A 23,029-nucleotide genomic window follows, 5' to 3' on the forward strand; every position below is an offset into this window, starting at 1 on the left:
TGTATTGACATGAAATTTGACCTTTAACCTTGCCTAGCAGAAGAATTGAGATGATGTCATGGAATCAGTGCGAGTCAGGGAAGGAAATGCATAATTTTGCATGCTGTGGACTCAAAACATGACAGAATCATGGGCATGCACATGTAATTATCGAGTGGCAGTAACAATGAAATATATTATATCTCTCTCCAGTCTACTTACCTCCACATCTGAATTGCCAAAGTACAAGCAGAGTAATTTAGTGAGCACGGTTTAATATCGTTGGACTATTGTCCGTTATTAGATCAGAATTTTGATAAAGAGCAGTCAATTGTATCCTTGCTTTTTCGTCTTTCACTCTATGTTGCTAGTTTATCTACTACCATTTCTTTTGTCATTTCTGCAATGAGTTTTATTGTGGCAGTGAAATCCACATATCATGGAAATTGTATCAGTTTATATTAATGCCACTTCTATTGCCTATTTGTAGCCAACAAAAAAACAAAACACACATGCTTTCATGTTTGATTACTATCAGTTTCTTTTGTAGATTCTCACCGAACCAGGTTGGGTTTACTTCAATATAACCCGTGACATTTTCATGTTGATCAACCACACACACACACACACACAGACACACACACACAGACCCCGACACAGGTGCCCCCTCCCCCCCCCCCACACTCCCAGGTAATCTTCAGAAGGTCATACTTGCCTCCTAGTTTGAAAATTAATCTCTGCTTGAATGGCTGAAAACAAGCTTGTCCGTGCACCTGGCTCCGGGGAATAACAGAAAAAAGAAAAATATGGCTGGTATGGAATTAATAGCGCTCAGTTTACCTTGCTCCCAAGAGCAAAGCTCTCCCGCAACGGCAGGTGCATGACAAAATGCTGTGAGACAAAAAACAGCCGATGACATTAACGAGGAAAGGAGAAATAAAAGCACAAAAGAGAAACAAGAGAGGAGAGATGTATTCAGGCAATGTAGAGTGATTGAGGAAGACCTTGACAAAAATGACAGTGATATATTTTGCAATTATTTAGTTAGATTTACAGATTCTTGGGAGTTAATGATGCCAAGAGTTTTTGAGATTATCATTGCAGTATTCAACGGCGATAAGGCTGCACTATTTCTAAACAGAAATAAAGCAGTAGACTTGGGGTGCGGCCTATCATATGCCAGCACTTCGGTAAGCAAATCATCGTCTTTCAAACCCTGTGAATTGCCTTTTTAACAAACACACATAATCATGTATGGGACTATGCAATGTGCAAATGGGCAACTCAACATCATCCAGTGAATTAATCAGTCTTACAGTCATATGCCATGTTCGGTAGTCAATTAACAACGTGTTTTTGTCATCACCTACTAATTGATGTTATTTCTGTGCCAATTTAGGGATTTAACAAATAATGAATGCGAAGTGTAGCATGAGCAAGTAAGTTTGCATAGTCATATGCTGGTGATTGCAGTGCAATAATCTGCCTGGCATGCATCACACACTAGGGATATCTCATGTAATACATCAGCAAGCTATATGGCATGTGTGAATGAAAGCAAACAGGCAAGCTCTTTCATCTGAGTGCTATTCTCAAGTTTGATCCATCGGCATTTTCCACAGACACTCAATCATTCTTTCAAAATTGGAGCTGGCGTCATTTGGTTCGTACCTGTAAAACTTCTGATGTTTAAACATGCAAAATCTCACAGAAGTATACAAATGAAATTTGTTATTAAAATGCATAAAAGTGATGACAGGTATGATCTTAATAAAATCATTCTACATTTTGTGTGTGTGTGTGTGTGTGTGTGTGTGTATATTTATGTGGGTTTTTTTTTCTCTTTTTGTCACCGTTAAGCTGGGATGCGGCTTATTCGGCAGTGCAGCCTTCTTGCAGGCGAATACATAATCTTCATTTCAGAATAGACTTCCAATGAAGATGCTGTCTGTGTGTTCCTTTGCTACTTTTGCACCTTTTTTGAAAGTATTGTTGGAAAAGGGCTTGAAAGTAAAAACAGATCTTTTATCTCGTTTTATCCGATAATATGTTGCTCCATGACTCTGATTTCATACATAAACATATTATTTTGGCAAGTAAATGGAGAAAACTCCAGATATATTTGTTATATTTGATTATTCTCTCTGTCTCTCTTTTTTTTTCTCATGGGACATGGGGGGCTCAGGGGTACAAGTGGATGTTCTTCTGTCTCTTCAGGAGACAGTTACCATGGTGATAAGTGCGTCCCACATCCTGCTGGCTGTTATGCATCCAGCAGACAAAATGTCAGCTAGGAGGGCCTCTTGTGACCTTCTAGGGGCACTTGAAGGCAGAAAGATCTAAAACTGGAGTTTGTATGTCAAGGGAGAAAAACACGAACCACATTGAGTGGAAAGAAAATGCGACAAACAAAAAAAGATGCAAGTGTGTTGTGTAAGACACTCATCGCAAAGTGTGTTATGGGTTATCAAGCTGTAAACTTGAATAGCAATCTCGGTATACCTGAAGGAGTTGAAAATATCATTGTAAGATCAGTTACAGAAGGAAACAGGAAACAAACTCAGGTATCAATTTGTAGCTTGCATTGTTTTATGATAATGATAATGATATGAATTTATATTGCACCAAATCCACTCTGTAAGAGTGCTCAAAGCACATACATAATATTACTACCCCAGTCTCTGGATACATTATTTCTAACCAGCACTGACACCGCTCACTCTCCACTCCCTGGGGAGCATTGCAGCCAGTCGCAGCCATTTTACAGGCGCGCACATGCTGATCAACCAACATAAACATTCTCATCCTACTGGGTACCCATTTATACTCCTGGGTGGAGAGCAGTATTGTGGACAAAGTGCCCTGCTGAGGGACAAAACGTGTTGGGCTTCGTGGGCCTCGAACCGACGAACCCAAATCACGCTCATGTGATTCAGAAACGTGCACTCTTCTCCACTCGGCCATGACACCTCAGCAGGCTTTTTAAGTGGAAGGGAGATGATAGACAGTTATGCATTCTAAAACACTTCTGACAAATCCTGACATCAGTGATTATAGTAGAAATCAGAGAGATATTTTTGTATATTACACACACTACACGTAATCTGTAACTATAACATGTTTACAAAGATATGTAAATGCATGAACACATGTGTATGTATTAAACATACATGTAGATTATTATATATTAGAATCTAGGCTATTCACATACCGGTGAGTAATTGGGTATTAAATCATTATTAGGTAATAGTTGCTCTCTTGTGGAAGAGAATATTTTTGTGTGGACTAATGGAAAATGATCGTGGCAAACAATGAAACAGTATCAACATTGTATCCATGGCTGAATAAACGCCTAATTTTCTCTCGACTTTTTCTTTTGTATTCTATGCAATGCCAAAACTAGAACAACAAAGGGTTAAAAGTATGCATCAATAGCCATGTTCAGACGTATTCCTATTTGGAGTAAAATTTTATGGTGCAGCAATTAAAATTCAAATTTATACTTATCTTACCACGACCCTGTGTCCACACGACGGTCGTGGGAAGAAACTCCGACCATATTTACCACGGCCTTCGCGAGAATCACCGTGGAGGGTCGGTGTAACTTCCGGAAGTGGTAGCGCCGCGCATGTCGACCATACGATTATTTTTTACCAGTGGCATTTGTCTTCTCCATTCTTGTTGATGGAAATTTCTGAGCGCTAGCTTCTTCGTCGCGATCAACTAGGTTAGAATTGCACTACACGCGCACTTGTACTCGCAAAATGTCAACATTGCGATCTGACCCCGGAAGTTTTACCTAGGTCGTAAGGTATGTGAGTTCAGAAATACTCCTAGGGCTTGTCCGCACGGGCAATTTACTCCGACCGGCTAGTCGTGGCAGTGAGATACTCCTGAGAAAACTCAGGAGTATCTTGGTCGGAGGAAGATGTCGTGGTAAGTTCCTCCGACCGGAGGAAGTTACTGTGACCTTGTTCAGACGGGCACTACTCCGACCTTTCCTCCGACGTTACTCCGACCAAGCTTCCTCTGACCCTTCCTCCGAAGTTACTCCGACCAAAACTGCCCTCGTCTGAACACAGCTAATGGTGTAAAAGCAGGGCAAAATATTTTGGAATGCTTCCTGTACATGTGAGATGAAAAGGGTGCTGTGCATTACATGTTATGGCCCTGATTGCGATGCTCTGAAAATGGTAACCGCAGAAAATAAGAGTTGGAAGTAAATGTTCTCAAAGCACTTTGACTATTAAAAAGCTAAAACATAGTTCTCAGAAGGGCTCAGAAGTAAACTTCCACCATTTGGAGTTTGCTTGCAATGCATTGAAAGGGTCTTCTGAGAAACTTACCTCGCAGGCATGATTTGCTGGGATAATGAGTTGTTTATTGGAGTATTTTTAGATTAAATGTGTAAAAGAATTTAGATCATTATTGAACCTGACTTTTATTCCTGAAGAGCCCCCCTCTTTCAGTAGTGGGTATGTAGAACATTATGTGATAAATGATCGTGCCATGGCAATCGTATTTCCCCGACAAGCTACATGTGAATCACTTGAGTTTGGAAGGTCGATGGATATGCTATGACCTGATACAACTTGTAGTTAATTATTGATTATCGATCATAAAACATTACATGACAATCACAATCATATAGGATGTTCTTGGATTGCAATACTGTTGGCATACCTTTTCTGCTATTATTTCACATTTACCCAACTGAAATTGTTTTATCATAGCATTATTTCACATATTTCTAAGGGATATGATGTGTCCAATCGAGAGCAAAAATTGACAGTACCTGCAGGCATATGAAAACTAAGTTTTACCTTTAAACCAATCTTATATGTTTGAACATACAGAATGCTCTAACATCAAGGTATGAAATGCCACTGAGAAAATGTTATAAATGTCTTGATTTTGTCTCATGTCAAACTCAATGGATGGAACATGCTGTATGCCCCATCCCATATTAGCCATCATCATGATATTGATATATGCACACATATAAACTGTATACATTTATATATCTCAAGGCAATAAGCCATACATGTACTGGTCATCCTGTATGAATCAATACATACAGAAATGAATGTGCCCACAACAGAATCCCTCTGCAGCATTTGTGTCGAGACTGAAATAATGAGGTATAGAATGTCACTTTATCTGCGTGCATCTTCATTCCTTTAAGCTGAGAAGTAGAGTCTAGTCACATTCTGACATAAGAAAACAAAATATAGCTGTCTATGCTTTTACGTTAAGATGAGAAAATATCAGGGGAAAAAAGAGTGTGTTTCCACGCTCTGTCCACGAGTATCCCATTCCATGAATTTATGGTCAACGCACCATGCATAATGATCATCCCAATGCACAAACATCTATCATAGTGAGAGCAAAATACATCTCGTCTCTCGGTTGCAAGGAACACCCCCCATATTTCGCCTCTCAGACAGCTCATAATCACAAAACTATGTCTCTCCACTCGCCTGTAGTAAATGACATGAGAGTCTCTTGTGTGATATTCTCTTCTCCTGGCTTTCTGCATTTAGCTCTGCAGTGCCTTCCCCCATTATCGTTCCCCAGGTTTGACGTGTTCTTTTTTGCCAACCCTCCCCCCTCTTCTTCCCCCCCCCCCCAACCACCAGCACCACCACCTCCCCATTACATACATTCTCCTCCACAAAACATCTGCCTCTCCAATTGAAGCAGTTGATGCGCTGATCAGAGATTTGATATGCCGGAAAGAGAGACGTCTAGAGGAGATGAGATGGGAGTTTATCAGGCAAAGAAGAGAGAGAGAGAGATAAAAAAATATGCTTCACAAAAGGGTAGAAAGAGGAAGAAAAATTTGCTTTATAAAATGGCAGACGGGGATAAATAGCTCCAGTAGAGAAAGAGATGTGTGGGGAAAAAAAATAGAGGTAGATGTGTATTCAGAGAAATCAAAACCTGCAGGGGTTTGAACTGGGTAGAATAAAAGAGAATAGAAAAAAATCAGTTTGGCCCGACTGCTTGCCAAGGGACCAGGAAAATACCAGAGTGAGAGCAGAGGAAAATGGAATGAAAAGAAGAGAGATAGAAATAGATAAATAGGTAGGTATGTAAATAGATAGATAGCTAACTAGATAGATAGATGGATAAAAAGGTAGAGAGATAGAGATAGATGATTGGAGAATATATATATATATATTACCTATATAGATCTAGATAAACAGATAGATAGAAAGATACAGAGAGAGAAAATAGAATTGAAAAAAAAAATGAGTCATGTAGAGTGGAAATCAAACATCCATGACAGACAGAGAAGAATAAGCAAAGAATTGCATTAGATGACATGGAGACATGCAAAAGTGGACGAGTATAAAAGAGAAGAGACAAAGATATAGCAAAAACTTGAGGACTTGAGGAGTGGAGAATGCATTGCAAAGGTGGAGATGGAGAGGGTGAAAAAGAAAATTTGACACTGTCGAAAAAAACTCGACAGGAAGTGCAGTCAAGCGAGAAAGATCATCTTGTGTTGTCGCATCGTACTCCCCAAAGATGATGCGTCTCCTCAGATGTGGTCCCGACAGGAGAGGAAACATGAAGTCTGCGCATCGGCTTTTATGATTGATATGGCATGAATTATGTTACGGTATATTTATTTAACCTGGTAGGTCTTGGAAGTAATTTTCTGCAGAGATTATCATCTTTAAGTCATCAAATTGGCAACTCTGAATTTTATTGCATATCTCAGACTGGAGACTGATTGGATAATTCTGGTTTGATTTATCAGATCTGCTAAACTGTGTATATGTTATAAGATATAAAACATTGCCAATTTGAGGCAGATAGAGGAACTTACTCTTTTTCTGAAATGTGTTGCCATGTTGGAAACTACCGGGTAGTCATATCAAGCAATTAAGAAATTTTTAGACATTCTACATCAAAACAAACATTTATGTGAACAGGTTTCAAATGATTTGATTTTCAATTCTACCTTGTGACATAACATGGAAGTTTAGTTACAGAATAGTTTAATAGTTTTCAATGTAAGAAAATGATAAAAGAATTAAGCTTTCATGAAGAATAGATCTGAAGATAGCATCACTGTGACCATTAGAGAAAAACCTACAATAGGAATATGATCCTGTCAGCTAAAAGAGTAAGAGGATTAGGGGCTGGAAGAATCAGGTTGGCTAAGGATGTATGACAGACAGTTGAGAATGAGAAGAAGAAAAGGATCGAGTTGAAGAAAAAAGTCATGGTGTATTTGGATCTTGAGAGAGAGAGCAATATAAACCGAGAGTTCTAAGAGATCAATATCAAAGGTTTGGAAAGCTGCACGGGGGAGCATTTTGCAAAGCTTTTTCCAGCAAATAAAGTTTAAGGGCAGATAGCATGTATGTACATGCACACCACACACACACATAAAAAACCACACATATTCACTGTACACACGTGTAGAATGCAACAGCACACACATACATGACACACTCCTAGCACACGTCGACACTCACACACCAACCCCAAACAAACACTTGTGTAAAGGCAACCTCATACATTTCTCCACATACACACAGCCTGGAGTCGATTTGGAGTGCTCACACGCGATAAAGAGGTGCCCATTCCACCCTGAACGTTGCCCTGGTGCCTCATGCCAAGACGAGAGATATTCTTCAAACCTTCCTCAGCTCAGCTCTTTCCCCCCGCGGTTGCATTGTAATTCAACCACTGGATCGCCAACGCTGCTACGAGCAATCCAAGACATTAGGTTAGGAAGAAAAAAAAAGATGCCAAAACAAAACGACTGGTGCAAGTAGGATAGAACAATAACAAGTATGCTCGAGCAGTTAACAAATTGACACCAGTGATGGACTTAAGTGGTTTTGTAATCAAGTTGCTATTCCACGCTGTGATTTAATGGTGACTTGTTGCCAGTGACGACACACCGCATCAATCACAAACCGCAAACAGCAACAATCTAATTCACTTTATCTCGCTCAGCTGCAGAATTTAATGTTCTCGTATCAACATCACCCCATCATCATCGCTATCATCGTCTAGACGTCCTCATTGGCAATGCCATCTTCTTTCTTCGATGCTTTCCCACTAACATCCCGTCTCTCTGTCATCATCTGTGTCACCTGATCTGTGCCATATTTCACTTGGAATCATAGACAGACTCTATCTCACCGCATTTTTCCGGAGGATTTGAAGAAGCATCAAGTGTCACCCCTCCTTTCCCCACCCCTCTTCCCCATTCTCCGGAAGAAGACAAAATTGAAGACAGTTGGAGATTATCTGAGTAAGGCTCCACCTAAAATTTTCTCATCAGCTGGACACCTGACTGAATGAACAATCTTCCACAGGGGATTTACTTGAGTGGTGACCATCCCAAGAAGATCAATCAGTGTCAGGAAAAATCTGAACCTGAATATCTTTTTTCTTACCATTTTTTTTTGTTGTTGCTTAGTTTTGGTGCACATCTAAAACATCATTCATCTGATTTGTTTGTTTCTGCTTTTTGATAGTAGGCATTGTTTACTCCCCCTGCATTTCATGTTTTTGTTTTTTCACAAGTTTTTGTCTCATATGTCGGTACCACTGCATTTCATCCCTCGTGAAATGTCATTTGCGGTCGATTACCATGGAAATGCCGCAACTGTGATGTTGTTGTAACAGCTGCGGGAATTTCCTTTACAACCCGTTGCGGTGAATGTCTGCATTTACTTCTTCTTCGGTGCGATGATTTCCACAAATGATAGTAGCCTGTGAACATTTCTGCGCCATACTGATGACGGGGGAAGAATAACATAGAACACTGAGCCATTCACGCCATCGGCAGAGTTTTAAAAATGCATACGAAGTGAGAGTGTCTTCGAATTGGAAATTTTTGAGAAGCCATAAACAGCCGTGTCGAGAGGAACTCGTATACAGATAGATCGCATCATTTTGAAGGTGCTGTTTTGGTTCAGTCTTTTTATAGCCTGTTCAATCAATACATCTCAAACGTGAGGGTGTGGATCCAGCGGGAACCATCCCAAACTGTGCCAAACACAGAGAGTACACTGACAAAGTGATTTTTGGTTCACGTGTACAGTCACCACTTCTGAAATTAAAATCTGTGAGTCAGCTACAGCTTGAGGGTGTGCTATTATTCTAATCTAGCACCATGAGAGTGGAACATGTGAGGTAAGCATGCTCTGACCATTTTTAGATTAATTCTTTATTTGTCAGTTTGGCATCAGTTATATTCTCTCATGTTTGTCCTGGTATTTTTGGTAAAATTTTTCATTTTAGAGTAAAAAATTGATCAGTCCGTGAGCTTGTATTCTGTTGGTCCAGTCCTTAAATCCTGTGTCCAGAATGGATAGCAAGATATGTGTTTCTAGCCTTTCGAAACTGAAACTGCAAGATTTTCACCTTTACTCGGCATTGGCACTGTTCAGCATGGTCATCCAAATTGATATTTTGATACAGGAAGTCATTCTTGACTGGAATGTTTCAATTTTAATTGTATAATTTGACAGGGTTGCCCAAGAGACCAAAGGTCAAAGTAGATTCATTTTTAGGATAATTGAGCATTTTGCAGTGATTTCTTATTCATCTCACACATCCTATTTCAAAGAGTTTAAACACTGAGTGCTTTTCCAGAACTTTCCAGAACTCTCTTGAGTGTGGAAAGAACTTGCTACCAGTTAAAGAATTTCTCTGTCTTCACTATCGTCAGTTTCATGTGAATGTTTTGATTAGAAGTGTTTGCATCTCACACTTGAAAATGCTTAGATTGTCTTATAGGGATGTTTTATTTCACAATCCAAATACTAGTATAAGGATATATCAGATAAATGCATATATGAATTTGTAATCATTGAAGATTATAGATTCTAGAAATACACAGGAAGTATATGGGTGAGAGTTGTTCTACTATGGGTATATATTTTCTGTCTGTTGATAAATGTTGTTTTCATTTATCTATCATTCCAGTATTCTTTTTCTTTGGACAAATGAATCGTGTGTTTTGCAGTCCCTGAACTTCATCACTTCTAAGCTGGTTCACTGCTTGTAGAATCATTGTTTCTGTTTTCTGATCAAAATAGGTGTTATCAGAGACTCCAACTCTCCCGTTTTCGACGGGAGATCTCCCGCCGAAAGCCCATTTTTGCAAAATCTCCCGTTCTCCCGTTTGAGATTTGATTTCTCCCGCCCTGGCTCTGTGTCTCCCGGTGGAAAGGATTTCTTACCTATTGCTATCGTATGTTGAAAAAATAAGCCTTAATGCCTTAGATAGCACCAGAGAACATTTGGAACCCTAGGAACTTCGCGCTTCGCACACATCAACTTGGAGTCTCCCGTTTGCTAGGGGTTTCGGGCGGGAGAATCTCCAGATCAGAAGGTGCTTGGGGTTGGAGTCTCTGTGTTATAAAGCTAACAAATGGGTATCAAACAGTCCTTGTACTCCAACCTGCTATGTACGTTGCTATGGTCCTTGTAAGGGACAGTCCCCAGAGTTTCAGTATCATGGGTGTGTCCAACTTGACTTGCACCCATGTTTAGAAGAATGTGATGAGTGTCCATGAAAGGGTTTTGCAAGTTATAGCCTGGTGCATTGAGAACATGAGGTATTTCAAAATAGATAGATTACAATATTTACAATTCTGTGCTCTTGTAGGTTTAAGTTCCACGACAAGACAGAAATGAGAGAGATGTCGATTTTCGTCCACCTCACATTTCTTCACCGTCACTGAAATCATCACCCTCTATTCATAAGCCCATCTCTCAATGCGCCCCCAAGATGCAGGGATGTTGTTACAGGCACAAAGATGGAGTTAGTCAAACTTAAATCCTTTGTGTGTTGTGACTGCTGATTGGTCCAGAAAAACCCCATAGCATTGTACACGCTGTCCAAAGTCCCTGGCACAAAAAGGGTTAAACGTCTCTGAAACGGAAGTTCTTTTCTATACACAGCATCACTAGGGGCTTTATAGTGTTCTGCTGTTTATAACTTCTATTCTCTTGGGAGTACAACAAAACAAGAGAAAAGAAAGAATTTCACTGGCTGTTATTTATGTCTGTGTGTGTGTGATGTCCAAGATCTTTGATGTGTGATGGAAAAATATTTCTATTGATGATTTTTTTTGTCTCTAAGTTCTGCAAGATCTTAGATTGTTCCCTTTTCAACCAAACTTTTTGAAGATTTACTTTTTGATCATTCGTACAAGGTTGAATGTATTTAGTTTTGATGGAAAAGAAGAACCATCATACTAGAATATCAATTCATTTTTCTTTTCTTTTTTTACTTGCTAGAAAAATTACATAAAGTAATTGATTTAACATTCATGTGAATGAAATATTTTATCATCTTTCGTTAGGAAGTGAAGGAGTCATAATTATTTTTGTCGTGAATTATTGTTTGCAGCCAGGAGATGAATGGAGTGATTTTTGTATGCATTGATACACATGTTTACGTGTTTGTAGGTTATGATATTGCTTGGTATAATAGCATCAACTATGATCAGTGATGATGATGATGCTAAAGATACTGATGACTGCGATCATGGCAATTATGGTATAATTGTAATTGCAGCTGTGATGATAATACCGCGGGCATGTGGGAAGTGATACATGTAATCATTCTACTATTTAAAACTTATTGTGACGTGTATAACAGCATTGGTATCAGTATATCTAGGCACCCACACTGCTATTTGTACAAGCTGAATGCCTTATTTGTGCAACACCTACCCTGTGATTTGCCAGCATGTTCAATACAGAGTTTTAAAATATGACGTATGTTATGTAATCCATAATGAGTATTTTTTGATTGAATTTATCTGGTAGATGACTGACAGGAGGCAGTAAAAGATCACGGGGTTTGATTGATTAGGTCAGATGATTCCGAATACAATAGCTGGAAGGGTGCGTCGTTATCTCGGCTGGATCGGAAAGATGGCCCGATGCTCAAATTGTTTGTGTAGCCTGCTCAGGGCATTATTACCGCAGATTATGCACAGCCTGGAGCGTGCTTCTGATTTACGGGGGTCTGTTTCGTTAGGAAGCCATTACCTCATTTTCTTGCCTCCAACAACCCCCCCCCCCCTCCCCCCCCCCTCCCACTTAATGCTTTCCCAAGTCCGGTCCAGCCCCCTCGGTAAAATTTTGCAATCTGCACGTCAGAATTCCTGACATTTTGGAGTCGCGAGACTTCTTGTTTGGGCTCTCGGCATGCATTGAAGCCGGTAGCCAAATTGAGCAGCAGGATCAACAAATGAAAATGTCATTGACTTAATGTGCATATAATCTCCTTCAAAAAAGAGGGCTTTGTACATGTAGTTGGTTAACTCCCAGCATCAGGCATTCACGAAATTCCGCTCATCAGATGTGTGTGTGTTTGTGTGTGTTTGTGTGTGTGTGTGTGTGTGTGTGTGTGTGTGTGTGTGTGTGTGTGTGTGTGTGTGTGTGTGTGCGTGCGTGTGTGCATGTGTGTGTGTATGTGTGTGTGTGTTTCATTTCATTTCATTAAATGGTTTCTTCATCTTTTTCATGAATAGAATTTTATACAGAAAATACATTTACAAAGTATAAATCTAAATGTACATTTTGATATTTTGATACAAATTATCATAAAATAGTACAGGCTTGTCATAATCAATGACCAATATCAATTGTAATTTCAATTATAGAATGCTTGATGGGGTTGTAGGGGTAACACAAAAATCACAGCTTGGAAGAATGACGGCCCTGAAAGAAATCCAATTTCAAGAGCAGGACGTGATAGTGCGTCTATAAAATGAAAATAAATCAAATCTGCCAAGACAGGTAAACATTTATGCAGCAAGCAGTCTACAGTGGGTTTGCAGGGGACTGTCACTGTCACACCAGTCTCTTATTGGCCTTCACATAAATCTTCATGAAATAATGATTTTCCATTTTAGATTAATTCAAGAAGAAAAACTTTGGATCTCTCACAGTGATTTTTTTTTCTTAAATTGTGTTCCGTTGATCTGGTAATGAAGGTTTTGAGAGGGGAAAGGGTTGTCATTGCCAAAGTTAGTTACACATACTATCAGATTTGATGACACAAGAAAGTTGTGAGTTGATAAAACTGTCACATCACGTAATATGCTGCAGTGCTTGCAGCTTGTATCACTACTTGATGGAAACTTTAAAATTCCATTAGTTCTTACGTCAATTTCAATTTTGATAAATCTTCCATTTTTTTCAAGTCGATTTGAATATGATGTGCTCTTGCACTTTAGAATTAGCCTCATTTCTGCTGTGGTGCAACTGCCATAACCGCGTGAATCAGAATTTGTATTTCTTTCCACGGTGAACACATGGAGAAAGGTTGATCTCCCCTATTTTTGTTTTATTTCACTTTTCATGTGTTTTGTTTGTCAGTGTTTACTGGTGTGCTCATGGGTTGGTTTGATTTCACTCTCCATCAGACAGTAATGGCAGATTTATGAAGATGTGCAACAAGAGAGAGAACTTAATTTTAGTGTGTCTGTAGACAAATCAGAAGAAGGTTATGCTCGAGAACTACATACAAGCTTGTTTTGACTGCAGTCCAATCGTGGATGCGTTCTCACGACGTGTCCAAACAGCCACACTCACTTGATCCGTTTAAACAGCAGTCTTCCTGTTACCTCATACCTGTATTGGAAATGTCATTGAATCCCCAGACTGAATAATTGCACCACAGATGGGCCAAATTCCTGTAAAACGAGCCGCCAGGAATTGCTGTCAGAAAAAAAAAAAAGCGAAAAACAAAACGGAAGCTTGCACTGGCCCTGTGGGGACTGCGAAATCATGCCAAGAAAAACAAAATAATTGATCTGCGAGGCGAGCTCTTCGAATGCATTTTTATATAGCTCTTTTGAAACGAAATGCATAACCGTCAAAAGTGGCATTTGAGGCAACTAGGATGTCATCGTCAGTGGGAGATTCCATCATGTCTTGGGAGTGTAATCGCACCCTGGTGCACAGTATACCCACCAAAATCAACTTTAGATGCCTGCGCAGGTGCTCAATATTCCCGAGAATAACAAGAATGTGAAAAGGTCTCCGGAGACGTGTTGTTCACATCACCAATGCAATCATATTTTAGAGAAGTTAGCCTACCCTGCATCTAGAATGACTGCTGCAGCTGTTAGCCCACTGCAAGCTCCACAGCTCTATAAGATCTATTTGTGCCACTTATTTTTTGTTCTTGTATTTGTTTCTTTTTTGTTTTCTATTTTACTTGCATGATCTTGCTCATCGCTTCTGAATGTATGAGAGAGTGCACAAAGTTTGGAGCCAATATCCTTTGTTTGTATTGAATAACATCCTGCTTATAGACCTGTTCAATCTTAAAACACTGCAACGTATGTCGGTCAAAAGCGGGGGCTTCAAAAATAATGAGAAAAGATAATTCAATGGGTAAACTATGCAATGATTTGGGTGCATTGCTATGTTAATGCATAAATCAACTATTGTTAAGCATGCTGAATCCCCCAGTTATGGCTGAAACAGACATTAGCTCGCTGCGTGTCACAGAACGGGTTAAAAGGTGCATGGTCCTGGTGTTTTAGTCAAATGCGTACACGGGCGCATGGCGCAAGTTTCCTTTAGAGACCTATGCTATTGACTCCTCTTTGGTGCTTACGCTGTGGCCCATTTCCCCAAGTCCAAAGAAGTCCGATCCACTGTAGTCAGTGGTCCGATCACAGTTCGGCTCATGATTCGGCTCAGGGGGATGACAGCTTTAGCAAATTTCTTTTGTGATGTCATAATAAGAAGCACATATGCACGCACCCTGGCATTACTACAGACTGTGTGATGCGCAGAGAAGACAACGAAGGCAACATTACTTAGCAACACCTGCGTGCTTTACTCTTGATGACATCTCAACTTCAGCTATCTTCATATCAATGCTGACGGTGATCGGCAGTATCATCAACAGCGCCCTCTACACTACCGGGACTATGCACCTTTAACACAGAAAGCAGCACCCAAACTGAATGTATCTATGGCTTCCAAGAAGCTGCATGTGGGTATAGGACTGCCATAACAAGCAAGCAACAAGTAAAATCAAGTCACCAGAAGCCATATTCCATAGAATGTTTATCCTCCTGATTAACAAGTCTCAGGTGCTTATATCTTGCTCTGCTGGTATGTCTTCACAGCATCAATTTACACGGTGTTGATTCATCTGGGAAATTACATGTATGTACATGTATGTGCTCTTAGGCCCGGATTCACGAAGGTGGTACAATTGAAACCACATTAAACCATGGACAATTTGTATGGAGCGCCAAGCGTCGCATGGCCTATTTCGTTACAAAATCAGTCATTTCGTCAACGAAGTGATCGACGAAATGTTCATTTCACTGACGAAATGTTGTCATTACGTTACGAAATGACTGATTTCGTAATGAAATAGGCCATACAATACTTGGCGCTCCATACAATTGTCCATGGTTTAAACCATGGTTTCAATTGTACCATCTTCGTGAATTCGGGCCTTTTTGTCCGTGGGACTCTGTACCATCATAATGTCACAGTCATTACTGCTAGGTGCAATACAGGAGTACTGAAGATAACCAGAAATCATTTAAAAAAATCAAGCAAAGACTAGAGCTATATTTGGCTAGTTTTCGGAAATTATCTTGTTATTGTCAAGAAAGACTACTTCAGAATGTCAGCAACTTTATTTGGGCATCATGGGTAAATTGCAGAGGGAAGCCAAATGAAGAATGTGCTTATAATAGTTTGTAATAGTCACAAACAATGGGCTTCATTTAGAAAAGCATTTAAGAAGGATCAAGCAATATGGATAGATGCTAGATGCTCTCCAAAAATGCAAACCTCTATGAAGGGCTTACAGTGGGATCACTGATGCCATAGAACTGTGTACCAGTCTATTAACCCGTTAAGGACGAGTCCCAAGTATACTCGAGTAGGGGTCTATGGGAAATGCATGTTGTAGCAAAATCAGTTCGTCCTCAACGGGTTAAGGGAGAAAAAAAAATCCTGGTACAATCAAACCTGTCTTAGTGGTCACCTGTCTATAGCAGCCACCTGCGGTATGTCGCCACTTCAAATAAAAAATCCCCATTTAATGTATTTTATGCTTAATAGATGAAAAGAAAAAGCTCTTCATAGCAATGTCAGTGACAAAATTATTTCTAAAAGGAGAGTGAGCTAATATCCTTCTGATTTTGAAATGCTAACATGACCCAAGAGATTATGAATTACCTTTTTTTGAAAAATGAATGTCATCATCATGGTATACTTCTTGCACCTGTTAAGTCCGGAAGTAGTAAAATGCCAGTAGCTAGGGAATGGAAAATTCGAGACTTTGATATACCTCCCAAGGAACCACTCAACCATTTATATATCCATTCCACAAATTGCTGTTATTGCCCAATGCTTTGAGTAACAGAGAGAGATAGAGATAGAGATAGAGATAGATAGATATATGGAAGGATAGATAGATAGATAGATAGATAGATAGATAGATAGATAGATAGATAGATCTAGATAGATAGATAGATAGATAGATAGATAGATAGATCTAGATAGATAGATAGATAGATAGATAGATAGATAGATAGATAGATAGATAGATAGAAAGAGATAGATAGATAGATAGATAGACAGACAGATAGATAGATAGATAGATAGATAGGAAGATTGATAGATAAAAAGAAAGAAAGTGATAGTGATAGATAGAGAAAGAGAGAGAGAGAGAGATAATATAGGAGCCATTTTAGTTCAGCACATATGACCACATGTTCTCAATTATGAGGTCCTCAGTTCAATTCCACTTACAGCAGAGGTGTGTGTCCTTAGGCAAGGCAATTTACATTCATTGCATAATCTCTCAGGGGGTCTAAAACATGAGGTTGCTTTGTAAATTACTCAAAAGCGTCTGAATGCTTATTTTCATAGTGAACATGCCATAAATCCAAACAAGCAAACAAACAAATTTGACATTAACAAAGTAGTCTTTGCAGTATTGGTAATGCTTTGCTGTGTTTTGCAATGAACCCTGCAATTTTACCTATACCCAGCATTGCCACATAACCATTTTCAGACCTGGGATCAAAATGGCAATAGTGGGTAAAATGTCGAGGATGCAATCTTTGGAAAAGATAAATGCAATTATCCGAGGACTCAACTGTGTACAGTAGGTCTGGAGAATATAATCACTGCCGCAGGGATGAAAAATCTAAACTGATTCCATCTGTATCTTGTCATCCAAAATGTTTGGAGGCACAATGCATGTGAAAAGTTAGTGCCTTCTTACCCCCCCCCCCCCCTTGATAATTTTGAGGGCAGACAGGTCCATGTTCTTCTTTGTAACAAAGATGTTGAACATCAGTATGTCGCTATCTAACACAGATCATGGTGCATCTGGTGGCAGACGCCACCCAAGCCCTCTCACATGCGCACCTTGTAAAGTTTGTCACGTTCCAAATGTCAGAAGGTCTCGTAGCGTCAAGTTGATCCATTTGTTAGATTGTCAACCCGCAGGCGCCTGACAAGTTGCTTTGTTTTTATGCTGCTGGGGGAAAATCGCGAGTTTCCTGCATTTTGCTCTTGGTTTCTGTCTTCAGTATAAGGGAGAATCTATAATATCCTATGATACCACACTGTGTGGTCTATGCTAGTCTTAAAGTGACTAGTCTTGCAATCCAGAGGTTTGATCTGAATTAGATTGCAGCTTTTGATGTGTCAGTACAGGAATAGCATATATGTAAATGCACAAATTATGTAAATATGTATTGGTATATTTACATATGATTTGAAATGTTAGTGTGAATATGATATGAGTTATTTTCTTTTTTCTCATGAAATAAAGCCTTTTTATTGGAGTTTTTTTTTAAATTTATTGGACAAGGTTGGATTCCCATCCTGATTATAAAGGAAATTCTTCTGTTCTAAGGGCATATGGTTTGAAACACATTACAAAACTTCTCAGAAGCGGAGATTATTCACAACACTTGCAGCGTAACCCATTGAGGATGGTTCGATTTTCCTACAACACGCATTTCCCTTAGACACGTGCCTGAGTATACTCTGGATTCGTCCTCAATGGGTTAAGATGGAACATGTGCCTACACTTTCACTGAAAATGTATGAGTTTATTTCTCTTCTGATCTAGAGATCTTCTTTTTTTCTGAAAGTCAGAAAGGTGATCGGATGCTGTCAATATCAGTTAACGCCACTGAGCATCTTAATAGTTAGAAAAAGTGTCAACTCTAATACAGGAAATTTGCAATATTATTCTGTGATGTTTTGTTGACTATTTGTGTATTGATGCTTTGTCTTTAGAGCTGTAAGTCACAGTTTTAGAATGATTACACAGTTTTGATTGTTAGCAATCTACCTTCAAGTTTGGTGTGGTGGCATAATATTAGGCCAGCAATGAAAGTGCTATGTCATTTTGACAATATTCAAAGAATTTCTACCCTTGATTACTATATATATATGTTAGTGTGTCCAATCTGGTGACATACATCCTACTGACCCAAGCAATAGTATGAAATATTTCCTGGGCTGGTCCTTGGGCACTTCTCGAGTGAATTGTAACTGCAGGCGAGAAGATCAGTATGTTTTCACGATTATTTGTTCATCTCCAAAGTGGTTTGGGTTTGCCGCAATCCCATCGCGTGGTGTTAGATTCCAGACACAGATGTCAACGCCCGGCAACTGTCCGTCTCGATGACAAGATTGACTTTTCCGCTGCATGATAATGGGTACTCTCCCCCCCCCTCTCTCTCTCTCTCCCCTTCTACCGTATTCTTTGCTATTATCTTTTTTTCTTCTCCATCCTCACCCTCTGTCTCACAACATCCTTTAATATGCCTTCGTCAAGACTTCCTCTGCTCCTTGCAGGTTTCTTTCCTACCTTCATTCTCTCCTAGCAACAATACCTTTTTATTCTGTCTCTCTTTATTCTTGTCTTTCCTTAACCTGTCTTTTTCTTTTGTTTCTACCGCTTTCACTCTCTTGCTCACCTCTTTCTCTTTTCTCTTTGTCTCATTCTTTCAAGCAGGAACAAAACTTGTTTTTTCTTTACATGTCTGTCTGGGTCCCATTCTCCGAGCCTCTTTCTTTTGTTTTCTATTTCTCTCACTCTATCTGTCTCTGTACATCTCACTCACACAGGAGTACATAGCTGAATACTGGTACATATCTCTGCATATCTCGCTTTGAATGAATACATAGCTGAATACATATCTCTGTATATCTGTTTGAATGAATACTGTAAAACACGATATTTTCGCGGCATGAAATTTTCGCGAATTGGAGCCGATGGCCTTTTTCGCGGCATGAAATTTTCACGAGTTGCTTCTAACATTCAATGCATATAGTGTAGACAAGAAATTTCCCGTGCATTTTAATTTCGCGAATCTTGGCTCTCGCGAAATTCACAAAATTAAAATGCATGCAAACTTTCCTCGTTTTACAGTACATTGCTGAATGCATATCTCTGTAACTCCCTCAAGAATGAATACATAGATGAATGCATGTCTGTACATATCTTCTTTGGAATGAGTTGAGTTGAGTTGAGTTTATTTTATTTATACACGGAAATAAAAGCCTGCTTTCAGCTGGACAGCTGTTTTTCAGCAAGGCCGTGTTTCACATCGAATAACAAAGTATACATACACACGGCAAAAATGCAAACATATGCAATGATATACAATAAATAACAAACACTGAACAAGTTACAAAGAAGATCAATGAGAAAAAAAGAAGAAAAGATTCAGATATTAAAAACAAAAGAGAAAATCGATATACTTCTATGGACACATTAAGGGATTTCCGCTAACTTCATGATCTCTCTCGAGAAACTTTTGATGTCACTAATTCTTCTTAAATGAACAGGAAGGTTATTGAAAGTTTTACATGCAACATATAATGGGCTATTTCGGACAAAATTAGATCGAGGTTTTGGCATCACAATTTGAGTATTTGAGTTTCGTAGAGTGTAATTTTCAAATGATCTGAGTTGAACACTAGCGGACAAAGTTGTTGGAGCAAGGTTATGCAACAGTTTGAATATAAAGATTAAGGCTTGCTTTCCTCTTCTTTCTTTGAGTCGGTCGACCTGAAGAGAAGAATAAAGAGTTTCCCTATTGTAACGGGTGCCAACACCTTGCACCATTCTTAGGCATCTGTTCTGAATAACTTGCAATCGATGTAGTTGACCCGAGTGACCAGTCCTCCAGATTACACTACAGTAGTCCAAATGGGGTTGGATTAGAGTTTTGTATAACAACAGGGAGGTATCCTTATCAATGTACTTTCTTATACGCTTGACTGCATGAAAGACTTTAAGCGTTTTGCTTCTAACGTTTTCAATTTGTGGGGTCCATGTTAGGTTTTCATCGAGAATGACCCCGAGATATCTGCATTCTGAAACTCTTTGCAGAGGTGTATTTTGAATGTTAAGATGAACATTCTGAAAATTTCTCAAATTCCGTTTAGATCCAATCAACATAAACTGACATTTGTTTACATTTAACAATAATTCGTTACTTTTAAACCATTCAAGAAGTGACACTAGGTCATCATTGATTGTTTTCTGTAAACAAGACGGATCCTTTGAAGGAAAATATAAACAAGTGTCATCTGCATATAGGGAAAGCGCACACTTCTTGACAGATTTATGCAGATCGTTTAAAGCTAAGATAAACAAAAGGGGCCCAAGAATGCTTCCCTGTGGCACTCCGCTTGTAACCGTCCTACTTGCTGACAAGTTTCCGTTTACCAAGGTTGACTGCTCTCTGTTAGTGAAATAATCACTGAACCAATGCAATGCTTGTGAGTCGAATCCAAGATATCTTAATTTCTCAATGACAACATCAAAGGAAATCAAATCGAACGCCTTTTCTAAATCCAGAGTAACGACACCAATTACATTTCCATTATCAATTTGTTTACACATTTCATCTGTTAAATACCACAATGCGGTTAAAGTGGAATGACCAGGGCGGAAACCATGTTGATGCGAGCTGAGTATGTCATTTTGACACAGGTAACGATATATTTGATCAAATACAATTTTCTCTAATATTTTGGACATTACTGGTAAAATTGATATCGGTCTATAATTTGATGGGTTGTCTTTATCACCACCTTTGTGGATAGGTGTTACACGTGCCCTTTTCCATATACTTGGAATTTTACCAGTTTTCAATGACAGATTTAGAATGTGGGTCAAAGGTTCGACAATAAAATCAATAGTATCTTTTATGATACAGGCAGGAATTTGATCCAAACCAGTAGCTTTGTTCCTCGAAATATTTTTTGTAACATTCATTACATCATTTGGAGAAATTTGAGTAAAAGTGAACTGAGATCTAATCCTAGATAAATATTGTTGCATATTTTTACCAAATTTCGTATTAGACTCCTGTTTTCTTCTAGCAGCCAAGCTTACAAAATGATCATTCAAAGAGGCCACTATTTCTTTTGAACCTTTAACTTCATTTCCCTCAATGATCAACTTTTGAATGGGAGTATCACTGCTTTTCTTTGGCATTATACGTCGTATTGATTTCCACATTGCATTTGTATCACCATTATTCCTTACAATGCTTTCAGACACATAAGCTCGTTTTGCTCGCCGTATCATATCAGTTACAGAGTTTCTCAATCTCTTATATAATTTCTGTTTGACAAGGTCCGGTGAGCGCAGAGAATGCCCAATTTGGCGTTCAATGGCATCTTTCAGCGTGCTGTCGAAGCTATGGTTGCTTGACTGACCAGCTGGAGTTGACTCCTCGTCTGAGCTCAAGTTCGATTCTTCGGCCCCGGGCTCACCGGCGGGGGTCTTGTCCCTTCGCCGGTCATTCTCTGACAACTTGCCCCTTTGGGATTTCCGAGATTTTTCTTGAGCTTTTCCACCTGTAGGCATATCGGTTTAATGAAAAACCTATATTTCGAAGAAATGTGTCCTCATCCTTAGTACTCACGTCAAAAATCTCCAGTTGAAATGTCCTCAAAAAGGTGTAATTTATGTTTGAACAAGGACAAGACTTGACACTCAACTTTGACGTCACACGTATAGCAGTAAAAATGAATACATGAGTGAATACATATCTCAGTATTCTCTCATAAATGAAAACATAGCTTAATGCAAGTCTGCACATAAATCCCTTTGAGTGAATGCATAACTGAATACAATATGCCTCCAAGCATTCACATACATTTTGACTGATATATCAACATAAATATGTATAATGCAATACCAAGATATGGTGCAGTAGTAAGTATAAAGTCAGAAGTAATGTAATATATTAGTAAACTATCATCATCACTCCTTCATTTTTTATCTTTCAGACTAAATTTTTCTCATCTGCTAGTCCTGCTCTCTAATTCTTCTTTCTGTCTGCCCTCTTTTCATCCATCTCCCCTCCTCTCTCAGCCTGTCATCCCTTCTTTTCTTCCTCTGTCATTCTGTCTGTCCGTCTGTCTGTCCATCCATCTGTCTGTCTGTCTGTCTCTCCCACTGTGCCTTAGCTTTCTTGAGCCAATGCATGTCTGTGGCAGTAGAGATGAGAATTTTGCACCCACCACTTGAGAAACAGTGGAAGGGGGGGGGGGGGAGGGGAATGAATTGTCATGGACGAGGGTAAGCAGAGTACTGCATGTGTGCACTCCTTGTCCAGTCATTGGCTGCTTGTCTCCTAGAGACGGGAGGTTGAGATACCGCCGCCGCACTCATCCTCTCTCCATCTCATTTTACATGGTCTCACGGCATCATCCATCTCAAGGATCGGTGCCGGTTGTAAATCATATTTGTCGGGGCCAGAAGGCAAGCATCATCTTCAATGTAGCTCTTGCAGAAAGACTTATCTCCACTTAATTCTCCATAAGGCCCCTGTTGGATAGTATATCATGCATTTGCTCTCTCTCTCTCTTCCTAGCCTTTTCTATGAAAGTATATCCTGCGATGTCGTAATGGCATCAATATTCTATACGGCACCTGCACTCAAGTAAAAGTCATTGTACTGTGAGATTACAGGCCCCCAAAAGTGATTTGATATAACTCCTCTAACTCTGTTTACCA

At 39.3% G+C, this 23,029-nt stretch overlaps 1 protein-coding gene across 2 annotated transcripts in view; it reads left to right on the forward strand.

Annotated features, from left to right (window-relative positions):
- The window catches only part of LOC139727535 (beta-arrestin-1-like), a 200,712-nt gene that overhangs the window by 64,321 nt on the left and 113,362 nt on the right, over positions 1–23,029 (forward strand). The window contains exon 1 of one of the 2 annotated variants that reach the window (XM_071638512.1): positions 8,835–9,147. The exons of the other annotated variant lie outside the window; for it this stretch is intronic. Within the exon in view, the coding sequence (XP_071494613.1) occupies positions 9,128–9,147 (20 nt within the window). The 5' untranslated portion in view covers positions 8,835–9,127. Of the gene's footprint in view, positions 1–8,834; positions 9,148–23,029 lie in introns of those variants that run through there. 2 annotated transcript variants of the gene reach the window in all.

The sequence above is a fragment of the Diadema antillarum genome, unplaced genomic scaffold, assembly GCF_040938485.1.
Source record: "Diadema antillarum isolate AM-2024a unplaced genomic scaffold, OU_Dant_1.0 seq00000135_RagTag, whole genome shotgun sequence".
Taxonomy (NCBI): domain Eukaryota; kingdom Metazoa; phylum Echinodermata; class Echinoidea; order Diadematoida; family Diadematidae; genus Diadema; species Diadema antillarum.